Source organism: Suncus etruscus, chromosome 2, assembly GCF_024139225.1.
Source record: "Suncus etruscus isolate mSunEtr1 chromosome 2, mSunEtr1.pri.cur, whole genome shotgun sequence".
Lineage (NCBI taxonomy): Eukaryota > Metazoa > Chordata > Mammalia > Eulipotyphla > Soricidae > Suncus > Suncus etruscus.
The window spans coordinates 10,016,673-10,041,810 of NC_064849.1; the positions used below are offsets into that span (position 1 = coordinate 10,016,673).

The following is a 25,138-nucleotide window of genomic DNA, read 5'->3' on the forward strand; positions in this document are numbered from 1 at the left end:
CAGCTACTGAGGGGTGTGTGTGTGGTCTCAAGTCCACTCTGGAGAAAGGAGCTAAGAGGAAGGAGAGGGTAAATGTCCTGTGTGGCATGGACCTGAAAGGGTCTCCTAGTTTGGGGGTGGGGTCGCGATTTTTATGACACATCTTCCCCATGGTTCTTTCTCTTCTCCCCAACACCTACTCAAGCCTGGCACAGTAAATACCTTGGCAGTTGCCTTAGACAGACTCATGTCCTATTTCTGATGTTGCCTCCTAAAATTCAGAGATGCCTGCCTCTGCAGATATTGGGGCACCCAGTTTCCAGAGCTGTGGGGGGGTGTCTCAGAGTCCCCAAATATAGCATATGGTCAGTAGCACCTGGCACCATTGCAAGGCAACTCCCAAATCAGGCACACAGAGGACCTCAGATGTGGGAGTGGCTCCTTTTTCTTCCTATGTGACATTCAGGATGATCCCCCCCACTCCAATGTTACCCACCGAGACAGCACCTGAGACACAAAACAATAGTTGGAAGGAGTCACCAGTGCCAGCTCTGAGTGACCTGTCACACATAACCACTTTCTCACTTCTTTGGAAACTGACAGGAGAAAGTGAGGGTTTTATGAAGCAAAACCCATGAGGCTGGGATGGCTTCACCTCTTTCTTTTATGTGAGTTTCATCTGATTTTCACTTCAGAGGCATTTTGGCTCAAAATGTCGCACAATTATACTATCTAGCAACTCACAAAACTATGGTACTGTTAATCTATAATTCTACCTTTAAAAATGATCTTCAAAGATGATAAAAATCAGAGAAGGTGCATATTATTTTAAATGACAATATGAAATATAGAATGCATATGTACACATATATAGAGAGAAACAAAAATCTAATGAGATGCAGAGAAAAAGATGAAAAAGATTCCAAATGTTTGATGCTCTGTGGAGTGTCAATCAGAATCATTTTCATGCTGTTCAGTTGGAAAATATGTTGTGAAATCTGTGTGGGTTTTGCTTTTGGTGTTTTCTTTCTTACTCTTGGAAGATTAGTTGGACAGGAAGTCTAAGCTGACAATGATATTTTTTTTCTTTAACCCTTTGAAGATGCTGATTTTTGATTTTGAGGCCACAACTGGGTATTCAGGGGTTACTCGTGGCTCTGGGCTAAGGATGTGCTCAGGGAAATATATGAGATGCCAGGGATCAAATTCAGGTTGGCTGTGTGCAAGGCAAGCGCCCTACCCTGTGTTATTGCTCCAGTTCCAAGGCTGAATTTCTTATCATCTAGATTGTTAATGACCTGCTAGTTAAATAATTTAATTGGCATTACTTGCTCCATAATCTCTATTTTCTCTCAGTGGTGGTTTTTTTTTTTCATGAACAACAATATATGAAGAGATGAGAGACCACACAATGAAATGGGAAAACAGCATGATTTAGAATTTTAATGTCAGAACTAGGGTTATAAATGAGGTATATTGCCAGTCCCAAGTATGAAAAGATTGCTCCCATTTGCAAAGCACAGACCTCTTCTAGTAAACAGAAACATTAATAGTAACGTTGTTTGATTTACAAAACAATTCACCTGGCTAGAGTGGTAAGCAGACTTGATGAGAAGGTCTATATTATATTAAGAGTCCTGAGTTACAAAGAAGAAGGTTAATCTTTTTTTATGATTATTATATTTTATTTCTTTTTTATTTAAACAAGTTTATTACATACATGATTGTGTTTGGGTTTCAGTCATGTAAAGAACACCATCCATCACCAGTGCAACATTCCCATCACCAATGTCCCAAATCTCCCTCCTCCCCACCTGACCCCCGCCTGTACTCTAGACAGGCTATTTCCCTCGTACATTCTCATTATTAGGATAGTTGAAAACGTAGTTATTTCTCTAACTAAACTCATCCCTGTTTGTGGTGAGCTTCATGAGGTGAGCTGGAACTTCCAGCTCTTTTCTCTTTTGTGTCTGAAAGTTATTATTGCAAGAATGTCATGAAATTTTCCTATACATGAATGTACATGGAATCTATTATGCTGAGTGAAATAAGTCAGAGAGAGAGAGAAAGACGCAGAATGGTCTCACTCATCTATGGGTTTTAAGAAAAATGAAAGACACTCTCTCAGTGGCTTTTAAGAATTTCCTTTAGGAGCTGGAAAACGGCTCAAAAACTGGAGCATGGGGCTAGAGCAACAACACAGCAGGTAATGTGCTTCACTTGCATGTGGCCAACCTAGGTTTGATCTCCAGCATTCCACATGATTGCCTGAGTCTGCCAGGAATGATTCTTGAGTGCAGAACCAAGAGTAACCTTTGAGCATTGTGGGTATGCTAAAAAAATTAAAACAAAAATCGGGGCTAGAGAGATAACACAGTGGTAGGGCATTTGCCTTGCATGTGACAAACTGGGGACGGACCCTGGTTCAAGTCCCTGTATCCTATATGGTCCCCGAGCCTGCCAGGAGCAATTTCTGAGCACAGACTCAGAAGCAACCCCTGAGGTTGTCCTTGTATGAACATAACTGAGTGGAATGGCATGCACTGAGATAAGCCAGGGCACCTACCATAGGTACTGCTGACTGCATGGCCTGTGTATGTGACAGAAGGTTGGCAGAAATGTTGGGGACACGTGCCACAGCCTTATTGGGCTTCTTTCACTTTTCCTGATGCATTGAAACTTCCTTTAAGTCTTCCCTTGCTTCAGGGTTCATTCCCTGTTATGAAGGACTCATAGGCTACTGTGTAGATTGCATGGCTCCTTCATCCATGTACCACGGTTCCCCAGGACTGGCAGTTGTGAGTATAGAGAGCTGCCACACTTTGAAGCAGGGTTTTGTGGGGACATATGTCTTCAAGGGTAACGATTTAAAGAGCATCATTGCTTGCATTTCTGCTTCAATGCTGCTTAGCTTGATAGGAAAATTCCAGGCTATTTCCCAAAGTGGCTGGGCCATGCTGCAACCCTCCAAACCCTGGCTCTGGGCCACACTGCACCCCAAACCCCAGCCTACAGCAGCCAAGTCTATATCTCTAGACCTTATCCGCAACTAGGACATGCTGGTTTGGTTCTATGAGGTGGGTCGTGGTGTCCCACTGTCCCCGGGCACTGTCCATCCAGTAATGAGTACTAAACCATCTTTTTTTCCCTCTTCTCTTCTGACACTTGTGTTTAAATATTCTGCTTTGCCACAGTCCAGTCTCGAGGTGATTAACTTTGTTTGAACGTTTCCCCTTCCTTTATCTTTGCTGGCTGCGAGTGTGAAGATGCCCACAGATCTTACAGTTAATTTAGTCTTTCATTAGGAATATTAAGCTTGATGATTTAATTTTAATCTATGTGACATTCTATGCCTCTTTAAAAGCTTTGCCTGTTCATTTTTATCATCATGTCCTACTTAGGGAGCAGGATTTGAAAAAAGAAAAGAAAATCTTGCAGATATTTCAGTGTTTCAATCACAGTATCTCAGACTCCTCTCCTGTCCATCTTCCTCCATCCTGGTCCTTGTGTGGGGTGAACACATAGGCCCTTGGGGTCCTTTCTTATGTGAGACCAATTCTGGACCATCAACAGGGGCCATTGCCTCCCACCCCCCCAAGTCCCAGGATGCTATCAGTCTGCAGCTTCATGATAACAGATGCTTCTGCTCTGTCACCAGGTGCTCTCAGGTACCATTTTGAGGGATAAAGCCGATTTCGGACACCCCAAACCATTGTTGCTACATCCATGAAGACCTGCCCTTTCCCCCTGACAGAGGGAGCCTTCTCTGCTCTAAGGGCAGATTCTTCTCTGATTTTCAGGCTCACTAAAAAATTACTCTTGGGCCATTCATCTGTTGCAGGGAAACTGTGGCACATATACACAATGGAATATTATGCAGCTGCCAGGAGAGATGAAATCATGAAATTTTCCTATACATAGATGAACATGGAAACTAATATGCAGAGTGAAATAAGTCAGAGGAAGAGAGAGAGACACACATAATAGTCTCACTCCTATATAGATTTTAAGAAAAATAAGACATTATTGTAATAATACCCAGAGACAATAGAGATGAGGGCTGGAAGGACCGGCTCACGATATGAAGCTCACCACAAAGAGTGATGAGTGCAGTTAGAGAAATAACTACACTAACAACTAGCATGACAATATTAATGAGTGAGAGAAATAGAATGCCTATCTTGAATACAGGCAGGGGAAGGGGGTAAGGAAGGGATGGGGGGTTGATGGTGGGAATGTTGCATTGGTGATGGGGGTATTCTTTTTATGACTGAAACTCAACTACAAACATATTTGTAATCATGGTGCTTAAATAAAGATAGTATAAAAAATTACTGTTGAGGCCGGAGGGAAAGCACAGTGGTAGGACATTTGTTTTGCATGCATTTGACCCCATGCCAGGAGCGATTTCTGAGCATAGAGCCAGGAGTGCCACCAGGTGTGACCCACACCCCCCCCCAAAAGAGCAAAATTACTGCTGATGAAAGGGATTCTCTAGTGCTCCTCAGCACAGTTAGGAGGTCCCCCACTGTGGGTAGGAAAGATTCAGATTCCATTCTTCTGCCTGTGTCTCTTCTGGCTACTGAGGGTCTACTGAAAGCAACTGTAGGCACCGCTGTTTCTTAGGAATCACCTTTTCTTTGGACCTGGGTTTGTGTGTCTGAAAGTATGTGAGTTTGAATGTGAGTGTATGAATGAATGTATGAGTTTTGTTTTGTTTTGGGGTCACACCCAGCAGTGCTCAGAGGTTACTCCTGGCTCTATGCTCAGAAATTGCTCCTGGCAGGCTCAGAGGACCATATAGGATGCCGGGATTTGAACACCATCCTTCTGCATGCAAAGGCAAACACCCTACCTCCATGCTCTCTCTCCCCATGACTTTGATTGTGTATGTTTGTGTGTGGCATCAAAACTATTTTCTTCAGAGCCTGATTTCCCAAAGTGGGTAATACAGCCAGATCCAGAGGGGTGTAAGTAGTTGTGTTGGGGACAGTGGCAGGTTACCATGTCCACTTAAAGTAGGTAGATTTCCAGGGCAGAGGGTAATAATTTTTTTCTGGAAAGGGGGTTAAGAGGTCAAAGAAGTTGGGGGAACTTATCTGCTGAGCCCCAAGTGTGGTCTTTGAAGATCAGCTTGTCTTACTTGACCACTGAGCTGCTACCTTTGGGCTCTGCCTGCACTTTGATTCTGGAGCTCCTCCTTTGCTTCAGAAACCACTTATCTGAACTTCCCCTTTTCGGCATGTTCACCAATTTGTTCCCGACCAATATTTGGTGACCTCAAGAACCTGGACTTCAAGGGCAAGGTCCACAGGCTCTGGAACCTGGACTTCAAGGGCAAGGCCCACAGGCTCTGGACATGAATCACTGGAGGAGTGGCTATGTCTGTTAATGACATGTCCTGCAGAGGGACAGAGTACGGGAATGACATAATGCTTTGATTTATGAAGAATGGGATACAGACATGTATGGAGAGGAAGTTAGAAATAAAAAAAGAGAGAGGGAGAAATAGAAATAACAAGAGAAAAAGAGTTAAAAAGAGAAAGTGAAGAAAGAGAAAGAGGAGCAAAAAAAGAGAGTGAGAGCTAGTGCTCAGTTTTCTAAGAAGAATTGGCTCCTCCCCTGCCCTTACACTTTATCCCAGCTCTTCTGGAAGAAACTGCAGTTGCTTTTCAGAAATTCCACTATCTTCTGTCAACCCAGCTGAGTGCTAAAAGAACTGTTTGGGGAAAGGGTTTTAGGGCAGCCGATGCAACTAGCCTTGGGCCTTCCTGAGCATCTCTCCCCCAGGGTCAACTCTCAAGAGCCCATTATTCACCAGTACTCATAGGCTTTATCTGGGAGCCTGAGATTTTGATAAAATCTGTCTCCTTCAGTCATCTCTGGAAGGGGGATACCCTGGAAAACACATATTTTCCTTTCCCCTCTAAGATTCTGCCCAAAGGCGTGGGGAGAGTAGGTAGTCATACTGAATGTGAAAGGAGAGAGGGAGGGAAGGAGGGAGGAGAGAGGATTTCATGCTGAATTTCATCTCCCCTCTCCAGTGAACTCAGCCATTGGATCTACTGAAGATGCCATTTGGTTTGCTTGACTCCTTCCCTTTTTGAATAGTACTAAGAAAAGACCATGTGAGCTATAGTACAGTGGGAAGGGCATTTGTTTTGTTTGTACTCAACCAAACCAAATTCAATCCCAGCATCCTATAGGAGCAAGCCTTAAAAGTGTGATTTCTGAATATAGAGCTGGAAGTAACCCCTGAGAACTACCGAATGTGGTCTCCAAAGAAAACCAACAAACAACAAACAAAAAAGTTTTCAAGCATTGAGTCCAGAACAGGCACCTGCATTTTGCTAAGGGTGAAGTACACCACGTCTTTTGCTTCTAGGAGTTTAGGCTTTCATGTCAGTCAGGATGCATGTCAGTCATTCTGACCAGAGGAAAGGATGAAATCTGCATGGGGCTCAAAGCAGCAATAAATGGGGTATGTGGAGATGGAACTCAGGAATGGAAGACCCCATCTGTGCAGGGCCCTAAGGGCAGGGCCCAACTAGCCAGGGACCTCATGTCTGTGAGCACCATTGTGAGACCAGCAGACACTTGCCTATTTCACCCAATATTCCTCAGAACTGTTCACTCCCCTTTAGGGCCCCATAATCAGAAATCCAGGGAGTCCTCTGAGAAGAGACAAGTTCCTGTGGCAGACTCAAAGTGAGGATTGTGGCCACCAGAGAGAGGGAGAGATCACCTGTGAATTATGAGTCTGCTGACACAGTAATGTCCAGGACAGAAGGGGATGTGGGCCTATCCCCCAGGGTACAGAGTAAATAGAAGCCTCAGCTCCAAGAATTGTCCACAAATATGTACGGTAACCTGTCACCGTTGTCTGCACACAACAATTTACTCTGGATGCCAAATGCTGAGCTGAAGACTCAGTGAGGTTCCAGGAGGCTTTACCCCTAAGAAGTCTTCCTGGAGGCACAGAAATAGGAGGGAAAGACAATAACCCACTGACAGAACTGTCATTGCCTGAACATTTTCCTTGTTTCCTTGTGGGGTTGGACATTATTCCAGATTCCTTGAATTATTCTTTCTGTAGCTCAGTTCTGAGTGCAGGGCTTGGCACATACTAGACTAGGGGGAGTAGGTTATGGAGCAAAATTGACACAATGGCTGCCCTCATCCATCAGCTTGTGGTCCCTGCATTAAGGATTCCCTAAGAGCAAGTACAAGAGAGGAAGAAGGGATGTGAGGTGCCCTGGGTAAAGCAGTGAGGAGCAAGAAACTGGAGCTGATTCTGGGTTCAGCAAATGTCCACCAGATTCCTTGAGTGCAGATACTGGTGGGGAACATCTGGCAGGAGGGACATCTAGTTGTGAACTTCCGGTTGGAGGAATTTCCATCCAAGTCAAAGAGAACAAGAGGTTGGCGAACTTGCAGAAACTCATGCCTGGTGGGTTTGCTGCCAAATGAGGAAACCCCTACTTCCATCCCATTTCATGTCCTGTCTGGGGACAAGACACTTTGTCAGAAGCCCAGATAAACTCAGAAACAGCAAGCAGCAGAGGAACAATGTTCTTTGCAGGAAATTTGGGGCATTGTGACAGGTCAGTGTGTCCCCCAGGAGTGGGAACAACAGAGGGCTTCAGGGTTGGGATTAAATCCACTCCTCAGTCCATTCCCTGGAGGGTCATAGGAGAGGCACAGCTTTATGACAGCACAGGGTCAGTCCCAGCACCTGACCCAGAACTGGGGAGGCCTAGTCCCCCCATCTCCGAATTCTACACTTCTGACTCCATATCAGGTGACCTTGAAACTGGAAGCAATGGCACTGCAGCGTCTAGGACCTTGGTGTCTGCCCTTGTAGAGGTGATTGAACTATTGGGTACAGAAAAAAACACCTTTGGGAGAGGAGATTGGGGCAGTAGGAAGTTGGGAGAAGGACAGAAATAATCATACGAGATTCTGGACACAAATAGACTGAATTGGAGAAATAAATCTTGCTTATTTGAATGTCAGACTATTCCATTTCTGTACCATGCTGAGAAGTCACAAAACCAAAATAAAAATAGGGCTTCAGTGTACCCAGTTCGAAGTGTCTCTGACACCCATGTTTTAACAGCATCTTCCAGCTGAGGTCCCTGCATGGTGTCTAGACTTGGGGTGCTGGTGGGTGTCATTGCTTAGGTCACTACCCCTCTGGTTGGGATTCCAAAGACATGTGGCCATCTATGTCAGCTGAGGTTGGCCTTGCAGGTGTGGTGCAGAGTTATGATTTTCCATGAGAAGGAAGAGTTGGTGGGAAACAGCATCCTGAAGTGAAACCCAAGACAATTAGGTAAGTCATCCAGGAATTCTTCCATCTCCCAAGTACTCCTGGAACCCACTTAACCAACTGCCCTCATGTACACAGAGCAGGCCAAGCCATCTAGACTTTAACAGCGGGGAATAAACGAATTTGGATGGACTTTTTGACACTGCACATTTTCTCTATTGAAAACCTTTAGAATCCGATGACTCATTGAGGAAGAGCATGAGGCCTTTTTAATATCACACAAAGGTTCCTTGTATTTTAAGAGGATGAAGAGAGAAGGATAAAGGAGGCCCGCAGTAATCCCGCACCGTGTGCCCAGACACACATTGCCTTTCTTCCAGCACAGAAGATGACATCACTGCCTTTGAGCACTCCTTGTAATGAAGCTTGTCAACAAGCTCTCGGGGACTGCAAAAATCCTTCAGCAGAGAGAACTCACATATTCTGGCTGGGCTCACCAATGCCCCTACAGGACCTGGCAGGGAACTTCATAGGCTTCCAAGACTGGTGGCATGGAGGAGGTGAAGGAGGAGGAAATCCAGGAGAAAGAAGAGGAGAGGCATTATGAGAAGAGTGAGGGAGGAGGAGGGGGAGGAAGATCGGGAGGAAGAAGAGAAACTTAAAAAGGAGGAAGTGGAAGAAGAGGAGGAAGAAAGGAAGAGCAGCATTTCATATTCAGGAGGAAGCAAAACTCACCAATCATCACCAGTGGGCAGAATGGCTATTGTCTTGAAGTAGGGTCGTGGTGAGGATATGGGTGAAAAGGGACTACAGAGTGCTTTTGGAATATCTAGTTACAAATCTTAATCCATGTGCACACATAGGGAAATAAAAAATGATCAGACCTAAACACCAAACCCAAAGTCAACAACAACAGAACCAAGATACCCAATTTACAACAAGCTATACACAAAGGGAATCTGTTATACTAGCAGTCCAGGGGGCAAAAGGGGGAGGTATGGGATGCAAGCTCGGAACAAAGGTGGAGGGAAGACAACACTGGTGGTGGGAATGGTTCTAATTCACTGTCAGTATGTACCTTAAATATAACTGTGAAAGACTTGTAATTCACATTGGTCACAATAAAAATTATTTAAAAAAATCAAATGGGTAAGGGTCAGAGCGATAGATAGTACAACTGATTGTATGCTTGCCTTGCACAGGATTGACCCAGGTTTAATTCTCAACATCTCATACGGTCCCATGAACACCGCCAAGAGTAGTTCCTGAGTGCAGAACAGGAAAATCTCCTGAACACTGCTGTATAAACCCCAAAACAAACAGACAAATCAAATGGACATTGAGGTCTTTTCAACATACTGCATGAATGCTATTTTTTTCTAGATGGTGTGTGTGAGTGTGTGTAAACAATAGATGAAAGGAAATCTTCATTCTTTATTGGGGGTGGGAGCCCAAGAGGGGGAATGCAGATAAAAATGGACAGTCTAAACCCCAGAGAGAAAAAGTGATAGAAACATACTTTTTTTAACACTGAAATAAAAAGGGTCCAGAAATACAGAGGCAAGAGTTGAATGAAAACCTCCTGTAATGCTGGATTCCACTAAAAAGCATGGGATTTTCAGCTCTTTTTTTTCTTCAGAAGAGCCAGGGCCAGCACCCTTTCTCAGGAAGGGGCTAATTACTAAATATTTCCCACTCCTAGTTCCATCTGGTATGTGTCACAAGGTCTCAACTCTGTCCCTGGGGTGAAAAAGTGGCTGTGGGATTCACAGATTCATGGGGCAGGCAGGCAGGGCAACGAGGTTCCAACAAAACTTCACCTACAAAGATAACCCACAGATGCAGATTTGCAGAGCTCAGAAAGAAGCCAACAAATAAAGAGATCTGATTAAAAAAAAAAACTCTGCACAGGCACAAGAATAAAACTCATCATGAAGAGGTCCTCATCACAGTTTCTATGGTACTCACCAGAGACCTACTGTTTGCCAGACATTAAACCAAGAAGCGCCCATTCAAACTCTCCAAATTGGCAAGATCTGTGACTTCTACTCTCCAATTTAAAGCGGAGGAAACAGGCCCTTTCAAAGAACACATTGTGGGCCGGAGAGATAGCACAGCGGTAAAGCATTTGCCTTGCATGTGGCACACCTGGGAGGGACCCGGTTCGATTCCTGGCATCCCATTTGGTCCCCCAGGCTACCAGGGGCAATTTTTGAGTGTAGAGCTAGGAGTAACCCCTGAGTGCTAAGCAGATACCCTACTGTCTCTCCAACACCAAATACCTGTGTTTGAAACCTATCATAGGCTGCTACAAGGACATATACTTTTTAATATGAACTATGACAACCAACACTTGAATGAGTGGCTCTTAAGTAAAACAGGTTCATTCAAATCTGTTTAACAAGGAGATAGTGATCAGAAAAAGCACAAAGACTTGCCCCTTAAAAATGCCTCCATCTTTGTGAGCAGAGAATTCTGGTGGAGATAGCCCTGAGATCAGGCCTCCCACACCTTCCACAGAAGAAAAAAGTGGGGGTCAGGGCAGAGCATCTTCATCCTAAGAATGAGGACCAGAGTTTGACACCAGTAACATCTCCACACTCAGAATGATCCCAGAAACACAAAGTGCCTTTCCCATCATCACAACCAAGTGTGTTTGACAAACTATGGTGATATTGACCAAGGGACCAGAAGGAAAAAGAAATTAAATAACTGAAGGAACCATGATGCACAGTCACCATCTTCTGTTCTGAAACCAGCATTTTTTGCTGAGTCATTACTTGTGGCACCTTTGACATGGAACCCAGCCCATGGGGCACCTAAAAGACAATTGATCAGAATCCTAAAGAAGCTGTTTGGGGGGGCCGGGCGGTGGCGCTGGAGGTAAGGTGCCTGCCTTGCCTGCGCTAGCCTAGGACGGACCGCGGTTCGATCCCCCGGCGTCCCATATGGTCCCCCAAGAAGCCAGGAGCAACTTCTGAGTGCATAGCCAGGAGTAACCCCTGAGCGTCACAGGGTGTGGCCCCCCCAAAAAAACCAAAAAAAAAAAAAAAGAAGCTGTTTGGGGGTGGGTAGGTGGTGTGGGATTCTTACATCATTATGGTTTTCTTTTTTTGGTTTGTTTTCTGTTTTAGGGCCACACCCAGCTGTACTCATGGCTTACTCCTGGTGGTGCTCGATGAACCATATAGGATGCCATGGATGGAACCCGGGTTGACTGTGTGCAAGGCAAATGCCCCCCCAGTAGTACTACTGCATGCCCCATCATCGGTCATTATCTGTGCTCATAAAAGAAAACAATGAACATAGAGAAAAGGAATGAATCATGGTTCAATAACAATTATGACATTTTAGGTCATAATGGAAAGAATTATGAGGGCTAGGCAATGGGGTGACATTAAAATGCACATTGCAAATATAATAGCAAGCGAACATAGTGAGCTGTCATGGTGCCTTCTATAGACGCCATGATGCCTAAGCACAGATTTAGAAGGAACCAAGACAAGAAGATCATCATCTAAAGTGAGAACAACTGCTGATTGCAGTGACAGTTTTGGGCAATGACAGTGTGTTTTCAAGGGTTTAACAAAATTGTTGGTGGAGGAAAGGGATTTGGGGCCGATGCTTTGTCCCTCTTGCTGTAAATCCTAGCGAAAGTGGTGACACTCTTACTTGACTTACCAACAAGCCATCCATCATGGCTTCATTTCCACTCAGCAGAATCTCCGGGTGTCTGGATTTTCCCTCTTGGCGCCTCCTTGGCCTGGCACTCATCCTGGTGTCAGACTTAGAATGAATGTGGGGACTTTGAACTGCCAGGGCCCGACAGGATAATTCTCTGTCTATGGGTGTGAGAGCTCCCCAAGAGATGAAGGGGGGTGCTACTGCTGTGCCCAGTGAGGACTGTTTTATTATTCTTCCAAATATGTCTCTGGGATGTGAGGAAGAAGAGGCACATGTCTGATTGGCCTGCCACTATTTGATCACAGGCAACTGAGAATGTAGCTTGACCCTTTATTATTTCAGTGACCAGGAAAAACATTTAATCCCTTGAGATAAGAGCCTGGGAGGGTTGAATAATTTAGGTGCTGGGTATCCAAAAATGTTCCTTCATTCCCTCATGCCCTTTTCAGTGAAGAGTAAATGGATGTGGTGGTCTCCATCCAAGACTGATGATTGGTGGTCCTGGGATATCCCATCTCAGTCCCACACTGCTGATATATATATATATATATATATATATATATATATATATATATATATATATATATATATATATATATACACACACATATATATTGAGGTGTTGGGAAAACCTATCTGGCCAGTGCAACTGAATTGTTGCTCAGCCCATGGCAACACATTTTCTGGCCCAATGGGAACTTTTGGTTCTCCCAGATTGGTTTATTCTTCAACAGGTCCCTGTCATATGTAACTGGGTGCTGTGAGCCTCAGTTTCAGGTGCCCAGATCCTCAGACAGGGTGGTGGACCCCGGATCTCAGTGTGCTAGGCCTGAGCTATCCACTGGTCCCTGGCTTTAATTTTTATGCCAATGTCATGAGTTGATCAAGAAAATTGTGCGAAGTCACCAGTTAACTCTCTTATGTTCACTGTTCCTTTCTGAAGGAGGCTGAAGACCAAAGTCTTTGATAACTTCCTCTCACAGTTTCCCTGACATCCTCTGGGCTCCTTGTGGAAGGTGATGTGTATGGAGACCTTCCAAAAATGGTCCTCAAGGGTTTCAATGAAAAAGGTATCTGGAGGTGTTGCCCCAAGAACAAGGCTGGGGGAACTCATGGGGCAAAGATCCAGTTCCATGGAACCCAAGCGAGTGGCCCTTGGTTGCCAGCCTTTGCCAAGGAAAAATGCTTTGAAATGAAAAGCACTTTGATTCTAGAGCATGATTTCAAGGCATCATTCTAGAGTGTCTTTATAGAGCATAATTCTAGAGCATTATCCTAACGTATGAGTCATTCTAGAGCCTGGTTAATTCTAGGGAGCAATTCTCAGACAATGCAGTCTTGCAGAAGCTCCCATAGAAAATGTCCAAAATGGGAGTAAGGGACTGGAAAAATAGTATAGAGAACTGACCGTACATTAACCTGACTTAGATTTGACCCCCATATAATCCCTCAAGCCCAAAAGGCATGATTTGAGTGTAGAGCCAGAAGTAACCCCTGAACACAGCTGGGTGTGACCCCAAAACAAACTAAAGGGGTTAAAAACCAGATAGCTCTGTTTCTTCATACTGTCCCAAACCACATGGTGGCAGGTGTCCCGAGCACCTTCAGACCAAAGGCTCTGGGGCTGAGAGCAGACCTGTCTCTGGGGTGATATTACCTCTCTAGCAGCTAGGAGCATTACTGGAGGGAGATTGAATAAATTAATGAGGGGTGAAGCTGGAGAGGGATAGTGGAGGGGGGCTCAGTCTAGGGCTTGGTGAACTTACTAGAAATTCCTTCACTGAGCCAGCAACCAAGCTGGGCCCACACTGTGGTTCCTGCCTTTGAAGTCTCGGGTGATTAAATCACGTTTAACCAGGGAACAATCACTTGCAAGGCTGGGGATTAGGATCCCTGTGGGGAGCATCCAATTCCAGCCCCCCAGCAAGGATTTAGGGAGCCTGGGGAGCAGGGGCTATATCAGGCTCAACATCTAATACCTCCCCTACTTTCTGTCCTTGCCACTGCCTTTCGGTTCCTGTTCTGGATCCTGCGTCTCCTCGATTTCAGGGTTGCCTGATGTCACATGGGCTGGCCCAGGGCCTCAACAACTCTTCAGGGGCTGTGGAAAATGCTGGACAAACCCAAAGCTCCCCTCCTCTCCCAAAAGGCCCATTTCTTTGTGGGGATCATCAGCCAGAGGCGCAGCAACCCTGGATCTACCTTTAAAAGTGTCTTAGCTTTAGGGCCGGGCGGTGGCGCTGGAGGTAAGGTGCCTGCCTTGCCTGCGCTAGCCTAGGATGGACCGCGGTTCGATCCCCCGGCATCCCATATGGTCCCCCAAGAAGCCAGGAGCAACTTCTGAGCGCATAGCCAGGAGTAACCCCTGAGCGTCACAGGGTGTGGCCCAAAACCAAAAAAAAAAAAAGTGTCTCAGCTTTATCCCTTTTCTGGGGAGAAAAACCCATGTGTAGGTTGGAATCAGGGCAGATGAAGTCAGAAAATGGGTCCAAGAAGAGGCCCTGGAGCCTGAGAATCTGGGTTCTACACCCCTGCTCTCACTGGCTAGCTGACTTACAGATATCTTAGATGTCAGAAGCAGGATCTGATGCCAGAATCACAAAATCTCTTTTCCTTTTTCTCTCCCTCCCTTCCTCCCTCCCTTCCTCCCTCTCTCCTCTTCCTCTTCTCTCTCCTCTCTCTCTCCTCTCTCCCTCTCTCTTCTCTCTCTTCTCTTTCATCTCTTTCTCTCTCTTTCTCTCTCTCTCTTTCTCTCTCTCTCTCCTTTCTCCCCCCACCTCAGGCCTGTTATTGAATGCAGTTATTGAACCCACCTGGGCCTCAGTTCTCTCATAGGCTCATGAACAACCATTGACTCCTGCCTCTGAACCCTGGGGAGCGCCTCATATAAATAAAACTGGAGATGACTTTGTGGCCCACACATGGCCTTGTCTCCATCCAAGTCCCTCTGATTCTGCGTGTCTATGGAAACGGCACTGCTCTGGGAACCTGCAAACAGGGACCATCAGAGTCATGGCTGCAGCAATCTTGGTAACTTGCCCTTGGAACCCCATCAAACTGGTTATTCTTCCCACATGGGTGCTCAGCTTCAGCACACCTTTATTTGGGTGTTTGGCCTTTAAAAGGGACCAAGACTGCTGCCAGTATCTGGGGGTGCAACCAGCTCCCTCAACTACAAATAATATATTTTCTTACACCACCAAAGCCAGAAGATCTAAGATCTTCTGAAGAAAATCATTTCCCTTTCTCAGTCAGAAATGCCTGGGTGTCCAGTTCCAGACTTTCTCCATCTTTAGAGGTTCTTGCTCAATTATTGGCTTTAGGTATGTGAGAAATCCCAGCCTCTCTGTAGGCAATAACTGGCCATGGCAGAGAAAATGCATGAGGTGCCATCAGAACTCTGGCCCATTTGAATCTTTCTCTAAATCTCACTCCACTTTTGTCTGATTCATTCTGTCCTTTAATTTTCCATTAAAAAAAAAACCCAGAAACAACGAATCAACACATAGCATAACTCATTTCTCTTTAACTTCTCTCTCAGCTACCTGAAACTGAGGTCGAGTTGTGTGCATATGTGTGTGTGTGTGTGTGTGTGTGTGTTTGTGTATGTGTGTGTAAACCCAGTGAATGCTGATAGTAAGATACCAAAATGCCTTATGACAAACTCTATAACATCAATGGTGATGGCCAGGGAAGGCCAGGTTGAGTGGACTCTTGTACAGCCAACAAGTAAGGCCCATCCTTTCTTGGGTAATTCCCCATAGACTTCACATGAGGGGTCACCCCAATAATCAAACAACACCCCAAAGGTTATATTTACACAGCTCATTAGGACAATTTTTAAAACACTTTTGACACTCATTAGACAAGTAATTGTCCACTGGCGCGCCTCTGTAACAAGAGACAAACACTCCATTTCTAGTGGATGAATAATAATTGGGTACTGTGCTTTTCACAAGTCTAATTTTAGAGCATAATTAATCCTGCTGAAGCTGCATAAGATAAGTGAAATATTTAGGCAGCTGTGTTAATTCATGTATTTACTCCTAGAGAGACATTCGGAATTGGACATGGCTTTCCGGGAAGATTAGCTTAAGATGCCCCCTGGGGCAACATCATTTTCTTGGCGACATCTTTGCCTCCAGATGGTCTTAAAGAGGAAGCTGAGAAGACGGATTTCCCACCCCTGACGGTCCGAACACAATGAGCCAGGATGGTACCCATCCAGAAGTAGGTAGACATTCTGCAAACGTGAGGCCTGGCTCTCTGGATGAACACTACAGCTACATTCTACCCATGGCATGAGGACATTCTCTGTCCCTGAAAGGTGGTTTCCAAGATGCTAGCTGGACTATCACATCACCAAGATGGTATAAAAAAAATCAGAGTTGTGAAGTGGGAGACGAACAATGGAGCTAATGAAGCCAAGAGTGATGATGGTCCTTGGGTCAGTGAAGATAACAGCAGTGGAAGTGATGATGGTTGTGATGCTGAAGGTGAAGGTCATACTAGAATTGGTGGTGACAACAGGATAAGAGTGATGACAATGGCAATGATAATGACCATCACTGGTCATGACAATGACAACAGTGAATCATTGCTACATTTCAGGTGCTAAGTTCTATGCATATTCTCTATATTAAGTGCTATGACACATTCTCATACCTGTGATTTGATTAGCTGAACATCACCAGATGCCTCCTGAGGACCATAGAGAACCCCTAAAGCCCCCACACAAGACCAGTATCCCCTTGGTGAGGTAACACAGCCTCTAGTCCTTCCCAAAACAGCACTACTCTGAGGTCTGAATGGTTCCAAGAAACTTCTAGGACCACAGTCCCTTCTCCCTACAAACCAACTGGTTCGACTTTTTTCAGTATTTACTGAGATCAATACTTCTGCAACCTTAAAATAATTTCCTTCTGAAACCCAGGTTTTTCTAGACTCAGTTTCCAGTCTAAGCCATGGCAAAGCACACTAGGGTGACGTGATTGTCTTGCGATGGGTGTTTTAGAACATAGATTGAAACCCAGAGCTGGCCATAGGGAGGACCCAGGAGAAGGTGGATCTTACCATCCCCCACAAACTGTAGCAGTGCCAGGTCGATCTGCCTCTTCCAGGGGGACCCCTTCTGCAGGGCGATGCCATAGCCCGTGGTGGCAAAGATGTAGCCACTGCCGATGGTCACCAGCTTGCAGCCCTCATCCCGGCCAGCCTTGTAGTTGAGCACGGCCGCATCATAGATGAAGGCATCCAGTTTCCTGCAGGAGGTGAAAGAAACCCAGGGAGGTGTCAGTCACAGGCCAGGCAGGGGACCAGCTTGGGACCAGTGTCACACACCTTGTCTCATGCCTGAGATGGTGACTCAGGGCCACACCAGCACCTCATAGGACCTAAATGTATTTTTAAGGAGGAGAGAAAAGCCAGATCTGTGGTTGTCTTGGGGTTACAAATGGTGGCTAAATAAAGAAGAGGAGCAGCCTTGTGTCCCAATGAGTGAAGTGTCATTTGCGCCTCAAATCAGCATGAGCCATAGCTGAGAATCTGCCTACGGCCCTGTGGTAGCTTACTTATTTATTTGGTTTTTGGTCCACACCTGGTGGTGCTTCTGGCTCTGCATTCAGAAATCCCCCCCTGGCAGGCTTGAGAGACCATATGGGATTAAACTCAGGTCTGCTGCATGCAAAGCAAAAGCCCTCCTGCTGTGCTTCACTCTGGCCTCCCATGGTGGCCTATTTAGAAAAGGTCACATCAAAGATTGACCCAAACACCAAAGCAAAAGAAGCCTTGGCTAACAGGAGGACTTGCAACTTGATATGTGATCAGGCATGATTGTTTCCACTTCCTATAAAGAAACAGGCTTGCTGCTTCTTGACATTCCAAGAATGAGTCCATCATTAGTAGAAACCCAAATGACAGAAATATTAAGTTCACAATTAGCATGTAAATCTCTTCTAATCCCACAACTCGAAGGACAATCTCTGTCAACATGCCGGCGAACAGACTTGCATGTGCTCACTTCCACACAGACAGACATATAGTTTTACAAGGAGAGGCTGGCAAATTTTCCCAAGAAAGACAAAACCTGGTTCGGGCTAATGGAATCTGTGTCTGTTTGTTGCCACTCCGCTCAGCTATTGAAGCATGTTATGTGTGTGTTGTGTGTATGTGTGCATGTGTGTATAGAGGGATTGCATAAGGGGGATTGGGTTCCCTCGAGTTCCAATGTTGCAGCTTCATCCTGAGCCTCTTAGACCTGATCATGATTTTGGGGGACATAATGGAGCCCTGATTTAGGACGAGGTCATAAGGGAGGAAAGTGAAGTGCGGGGAGAGACAAAGATACTAGGCTAGGCACAGACATCAGGATGGAGGGTGAGGAGGAAGCCCCAGTAAGGCAACGGGGCCCATCCATGATCCTGAATCTGAGAGCAGATGGGAGACCCTTCCCTGTACTGTCCCCAGGCCAAGGCACCAGCTCACACCCCAGGCTCTTGGACAGTGAGGCCCAGGCTATCCATTTCTGTCATTTTGGTCTCTCACAGGGTAAAAACTGTGCCCAGCAAAGACAGCCGAACAGTGGTCCTCAAACTATGGCCCACAGGCCACATATTGTATTTGTATCTGTTTTGTTTCTTCATTGCAAAATAAGATATATGCAGTGTGCATAAGAATTCATTCATAAGTTTTGTTTTTACTATAGCCAGACCCTCCAATGGTCTGAGGGACAGTGAACTGGCCCCCTGTTTAAAAAGTTTGAGGACCCCTGACCTAGAAGAATAAAGCAGCAAGGATAAAGGCAAAGACATGAACAAGGGGACTGCTAGGAAAGGGAGGGATCTAAGACGTATTTACAAAATCAGATTGGCCCAATAGTTATAGCCTGCTCAGCCTATGAACCCCTATAGAATGCCCTGGAGAACACTGGAAATGCATGTGCTGGGGAGGGGTCTGTGCTGGCTGCCTGATGTCCCCCAACTTTGTGTGCCTACCCCAGCAGCCCTGGCACCAGTGACCTTGGTTATTCTAATCCCCATGGAAAGCCAGAACTCAGAATGGCTGTCACTGCTAAGGTAAGGGGACCAAGATCTCTCCTCAACTGGTATATGGAGAATCCAAGAAAAGGGGATGCTATGGGAGCCCCTGTGAATGAAATAAGCTGCTTCTCAGCAAGTCTTTGGAAGGTGTGGAAGGAAGGAAAGAAAGAATAAAAGGAAGGAAAAAGGAAGGAAAGAAAAGGAAGGAAAGAAGGAAAAAGGAATGGAAGGAAATAAGGAAAAATGAAGGAAGGAAGAAAGGAAAAGAAAGGGATGGAAAGAAAAAAGAAGGAAGGAAAAAAATGAAGGAAGGAAGCACTTCCTTTGGGGGGGGCTGCTGTGCCTCCATGGGCTTGGCTCCTCTTTCAAATGGCTTCAGGGTTCAACTCAGAACCCTAGGACATCTCTGGAGCCACTCTAGGCCAGCTCACTTGACCCTCCCCCCCCCCCAATTTGGTGCAAGACTGTGGTTTTCTCTCCCCACTCAAGTGGGACCTTGGGGCGTCCATTCAGGTTTACAGTGGGGGAAGGCTCAGCGTGTTCTCATCAGGAGCTTCCGGTTTGAGCTCCTGGTCTCCTCAAGCCTCCTTCAGTGGCCCTCTGGGGTCTCAGCACGTGCAAAGGCTAATTATCTAGTTGAAGTTAATTATTCATTCATTAGCATTCAAGAAGCCTTGAACAAGGCTCTGACTTGTTCTGATGAATTAATGAAATTGTGCATGTGTGTTGGGGGACCCTCCGGGGTGACAGAGCAGCCGCTGCTGCTGATTTGCTCTCAGGTACACACAGGAGTCTTCCTGCCAGAAGAGAAATAAACCAGTTGGCAGCAATTTCTACCCCTCAGTACGGTGGGGCTCAAGGGGAACTGGGTTTGGGTTGCAGGCAGGACCACTGCTGGTTTTCATGAATAAGGCCCAGGCCTGAGTTTCCTTCTGTGAGGTTGGAACGACTTTCACCTACTGGCAGGGTGCTTTCAGGGACACCCATGGTACAAGGCCGAAGTGGCACTGGGCAGACACAGGGCATCTGAATCATTGTCAGGTACCGAGATGCAGATGGCTAGAGCTAAGGAGTGACTGAGGGAACTGACCAATGAATGAGGGAGCTGACAAATGATGGAAGGAGTTGACCAATGACTGATGACTGAAAGCTGACCAATGACAGTGACTTCAAGATGCCTAAGACCACGAGGAAAGGTCTAGAGGGCCCCAAACTCTCTGGCGGTTGCTCCTAGGGGTCACAGATTTGACTCTGAATGGAGGAGCAGTAGCCCAAAGCAGAGACAGATCAGGGTACAGTCACAGAAGTACATGGTCCCTGATGAAATCAGGAGGGAGAGAGAAACAAGATGGTGGCTGGCCCCAGTGTCCAAGTCATTATGTCCGCTTGCCAGCTAAGATGGGTACTTAAAGGAAGATTTCACAGCAGGTCAGGTCTAGGGAGACACAGAATGTGGAAAGTAACAGGGCTTGCTCTGGCATCAGCCATGGACTATGATCTAATCATTCACCAGGACACTGCCAGACAATGACCAGAGCGATATGACCTGAGTTGGACACATAGTCAGCATGAGCACATCGTAGCGCTCACTGCCCCAAGGGATCATTAAAGGGGAATGGCGTGAGGTTCCATGGAAGTGTTCCTTCTGACCATGCTAAACACTTATGTGGTACATAGTCACAAAGTTAAAGATTTTAATCCAATGACGAACTCTCTGTTTCTGCTTCCATCTTAATATCACTCATACCCATTCCCTTCTCCCCGCGATACCCCTCTCTTTTTCTTTGTCTCTCCTCACCTCTGAGTTTACAGCACCAGGAACCCCTTTGAGTTCATCTTCACCATTTCTTTTTATTCTGAACACTGGATAGGTGGCTTTGATGATCCATTAATATTATTTAAATAAAGTTTAACAAGAACTGATTCCAGGCCTGAGTGATAGTGTAGAAAGGAGGGTTTGAGTGCTCAGGATCCCATAGGGTCCCCCAAGCAACCTCTGGAGTTATTCCTGAGTGTAGAGCCAGGAGTAAGCCCTGAGCACTGCCAGGTATGGCTTCAAAACAAAATAAAACAAAACACACAAACTAGTTTCAGGTGCAAGATAGAAAGAAAGAAACAAAGAAGAAAAAAAAAAGAATAGGCCAGTGTTTTCCTAAAGAAGAAAATTCCTAGCTCTCTGATGGGGTAGCAATTATTTCTCAGCTGTATTTTCAGTGTGGGGGTGGATCTCAGAAACCAGGTCAGCGTGGATCTGATTTTTCTCGGGAGATGACGCTATCCCAGTTAGAACAGCGCCACTATCTCTGCCTGCTTTCGAACTCGGCAGCCGAAAATGAACCCTGTGAGTTTGTTTCTGCACGATGGAGAAAAAAAAGAGTGCAGAAAACCTGCTTTCACGGTATCCTTGAAAGAACTTGCTCTGTGCAGCAACCCAACTTCCTTGAGGATGCTTGGGCCTTCTGGTCAACCTCTGCCACTGCAATGTCAGCGTCCAGGTAATCCGTTTCTTTGGAGGATGGTACTGTCCCATGGAGTCTCAGACTGCCAATTGCTAAAAATCTTATTATATAACCTATGCGTGCTAGAGAGAAAGTTAAACGTGTGTCTTTATAAACAGGCACAGACTTCAGTTTCCTTTTCCCCAGAGCTCTGATCTAGACCCAACTATCCAGTGGACACGACCAAGTGTGGGATTGGGAATGTGAGTCCTGCCCTAACCTCTGTGCTTCAATGCACACTATTGTCACTGAACTCATGGCTCTTTGGGGGCCTCATGGTCTTCAACGGGGGGGGGGGGATTACTGATGGGTCTAGGCTGTGAGGACTGAATAGAGTCATGCATGGTCTGCATCTTCCAGACTGCTGGGACCCAACGACAATAATGATGACACAGGACTATGACAAGTGGGTCTTCCAAGTGAAAAGGCTCACACCCAACCCTGGACCTTTCTGAACTCTGTAATGCCTGTCCTTTTGGTGGCCTAGAGCATTTTAGACAGAGCATCCTCACCTCTCAGTATCCGATCCTCTCTAGCACCCAAGGCTGAATCACTAGGGAATGCAAAGGCTCCACAGAATCCTAGGGGTTCTCACACTTAAGCCCCCCACTATATGTGTATAGTCACATCCTTGTTTCGCATTGAGTCTTGGAGAAACGTGGTTCTGGGTCAAAAGGCAGCGTTCCTTCCCTATTCTCTCAGACTACTCAATGTGTGTGAAGCCAAAATGCCTAATGATTTCCCAAAACTGCTACTCATAGAAACAGAAACCAGGGAGAGCATTGGGGAGTGAAGGGCTCAAAATGGAAGCTTCTAGAAATAAATGGGGTCTGCCTTCAAAATTCTGAGTGCAACATTGCATTCAAATCAATTAAAATGAAAAAATATATATCAAGTATCTCTGCATAAGTTGCCCCACTGTGTCTCAACACAGAAGCTCACCAGATTCATCCAAGTGACAAATCCAACTTCAGGCTGACCTGAGGGAGCACCATGCTTGCAGATTGACCTCCTCACCCCAGTTGCTCAGAGAACATCAGCTTCTGATGACTGAGCATTTGGAAACTTAAATCTGTCTCCACTCCAGTTTCCTCTTCTAGAGCAGCTGTTCTGGCAATTCAGTTCATATACATCTGAGTCACCTTCTGGAGTGCTCTCCAGAGCACCCACTGCCCAGAGCATGGAGCCCTAAGATTCTTTTTTTTTCACAATGGAATATTTTTTATTATAAATCTTTATTTAAGGAACAATAATTACAAGCATGTTTGTAGTTGGGTTTCAGTCATACACAGAATACCCCCCTTCACCTGTGCAACTGGTGAATTCTCACCCCCAGTGCCCCCTCTCCTCCCACGTCCCTGCCTGTATCATGACAGGCATTCTACTTCTCTCATTCTTAACATTGGCATGCAGTTGTTAGTGTAGTTATTTCCCTAACAGCATTTCACCACTCTTTGTGGTGAGCTTCAAATTGAGAGCCAGTCCTTCAGGCCCTTCCAGCCCTGAACTCTATTGTCTCTGGGCCTTATTACAGTAATGTCTTTAATTTTTCTTAAAACTCATAGAAGAGTGAGACTATTTTGTGTCTATCTCTCTCCCTCTGACTTATTTCACTCAGCATAATAGATTTCATGTACATCCATGTATAGAAAAATTTTCATGGGGCCGGAGAGATAGCATTGAGGTAAGGCATTTGCCTTTCATGCAGAAGGTCATTGGTTCAAATCCCGGCACCCATATGGTCCCCCGAGCCTGCCAGGAGCGATTTCTGAGCATGGAGCCGGGAGTAACCCCTGAGCGCTGCCGGTGTGACCCAAAAATAAAAAATAAATTTCATGACTTCATCTTTCTTGACAGCTGCATAATATTCCATTGTGTATATGTACCACAGTTTCTTTAGTCATTCATCTGTTGAAAGGCATCTTGATTGTTTCCAAAGTCTGGCTATTGTAAGTAGCACTGCAGTGAATATAGGTGTGAGGAAGGGATTTTTCTATTGTATTTTTGTGTTCCTAGGGTATATCCCTAGGAGTGTAATAGCTGGATCAAATGGGAGCTCGGTTTCCAGCTTTTGGAGGAATCTCCATATTGTTTTCCATAAAGGCTTGACTAGATGAGCCTTGAGATTCTGATGTTGTGGACTTGGCAGGTCTCTGATAGCAGCAGAGCTCCTGATTCAGGACTACGTTATGGAACATAGAGCTGGGGTTATATGCTACACAGGCCAGGTAGGTTCATGGGTGCCCAAAAGTCTGCTCCTGAAAAGTTCCCTCTACTTACAGGAATTGCAGAACATGTCCTATGTGATCTCTCTCCCTCTCCCTCTCTCCCCTCTCTGCTTTTGTATAATATGGTACTCAGGGCTTACTTTTGGCTCTGCATTCCTGGCAACAATCAGAGGACCATATTGGGTGCCAGGAATTGAACCAGGGTTTGCCATGTGCAAGGTAAGCACCCTACCTGCTGCAATAAAACACTTCAGCCCTTAAATTCTCATGGATAGCTCTGAGTTTTAGATCTCTCTCTCTTCTCTCTTTTTCTCTCTCTCCCATACATGTCAGTCCACAAGGAAACTAAACATAGGGTTTCAAGTTTCTCTCTATCTAATAAGCTGCAGAAGCAACTACAGTTCCTGAGGAAAAGTGCAGTGGGTGTGCTCTCTCATGTTTGCCATAAAACATAGTACTGGAACATCCTTTGAGCAATTATGCCCAGTTTTAGTAGGTGTCAATCCTCCATATATAGGAATATACTTATCCACCTGTAGATTCATAGGCTTCATCATGAGACACAGACCCCAACAAGAGGTTCAGGGCAACTGGCCCATGCAGGAGATGTGATCTTACATCCTTTCTGTCAAATCATGTCAACCCATGTCAGTTAAAACATGGTGTGTCTGTGGTTTATATTTTTAGAAAGACCTAGTTAAGGGTTCAGTTGTGCCACACAGATAAAAACATCTTATTCTGGGGACCAATAATCCATTTTGCGGGGCTGCCAGAATCAGAGTACAACAAGGAAAGCATTTGAATTGCATGTAGCTCACCCAAGTTCAATCCCCGACATCCTATATGAACTTCTAAACATGGCCAGGAGTAATTCCTGAGTGCAGAGCCAGGAGTAAGCCCTGAGCATCACTGGACATGGTCCAACAACAACAACAACAACAATAACAACAACAACAACAACGGATCTGTCCTTGTGCATCTGAGATGGAAAAAATCCAGTTCACAGTAGTAACATGATCAATCCAAGGCTTGGAATCAAGTCTGTTGAGATTTTCCTTTAACCATAACCCAAAGTCCTCTCGTGTGCTTACCTCATCCCAGAAATTACAACCCCTTCTTCTGTCCCTGAGGCCTTTGCAAACAGCCCTGTGTGCAGGTCCTTTGGGTGGGTTCACATATGGAGGGGAGAATCCAGCACTGAGAAGTTCTTGCTCTGGTGTTTTTATACCCAGGGCTGTCAGATTTCCGGGTCTTGGGTACCACAGAAAGATGATCTCCAGAAATCTAACAATGCTAGAGCAGAGGAGGCTATCTCCCCTCTCTCCTGCTTCTAGAAAAGGAAGGAAGCTTCTAGAAATATCATCCATGGAGAAAGGGAGAGATCAGCATGCTTCCCTGCTGGGTGTGGGGTCTGGAGGAGTTCATTTATATTTCTATTCT

At 45.6% G+C, this 25,138-nt stretch overlaps 1 protein-coding gene across 1 annotated transcript in view; it reads right to left on the reverse strand.

The window, feature by feature from the left end:
• The window catches only part of GRIN2A (glutamate ionotropic receptor NMDA type subunit 2A), a 254,008-nt gene that overhangs the window by 6,705 nt on the left and 222,165 nt on the right, over nt 1-25,138 (reverse strand). Inside the window, exon 11 of the mRNA XM_049768433.1 lies at nt 17,009-17,196. Within this exon, the coding sequence (XP_049624390.1) occupies nt 17,009-17,196 (188 nt within the window). The remainder of the gene's footprint in view (nt 1-17,008; nt 17,197-25,138) is intronic.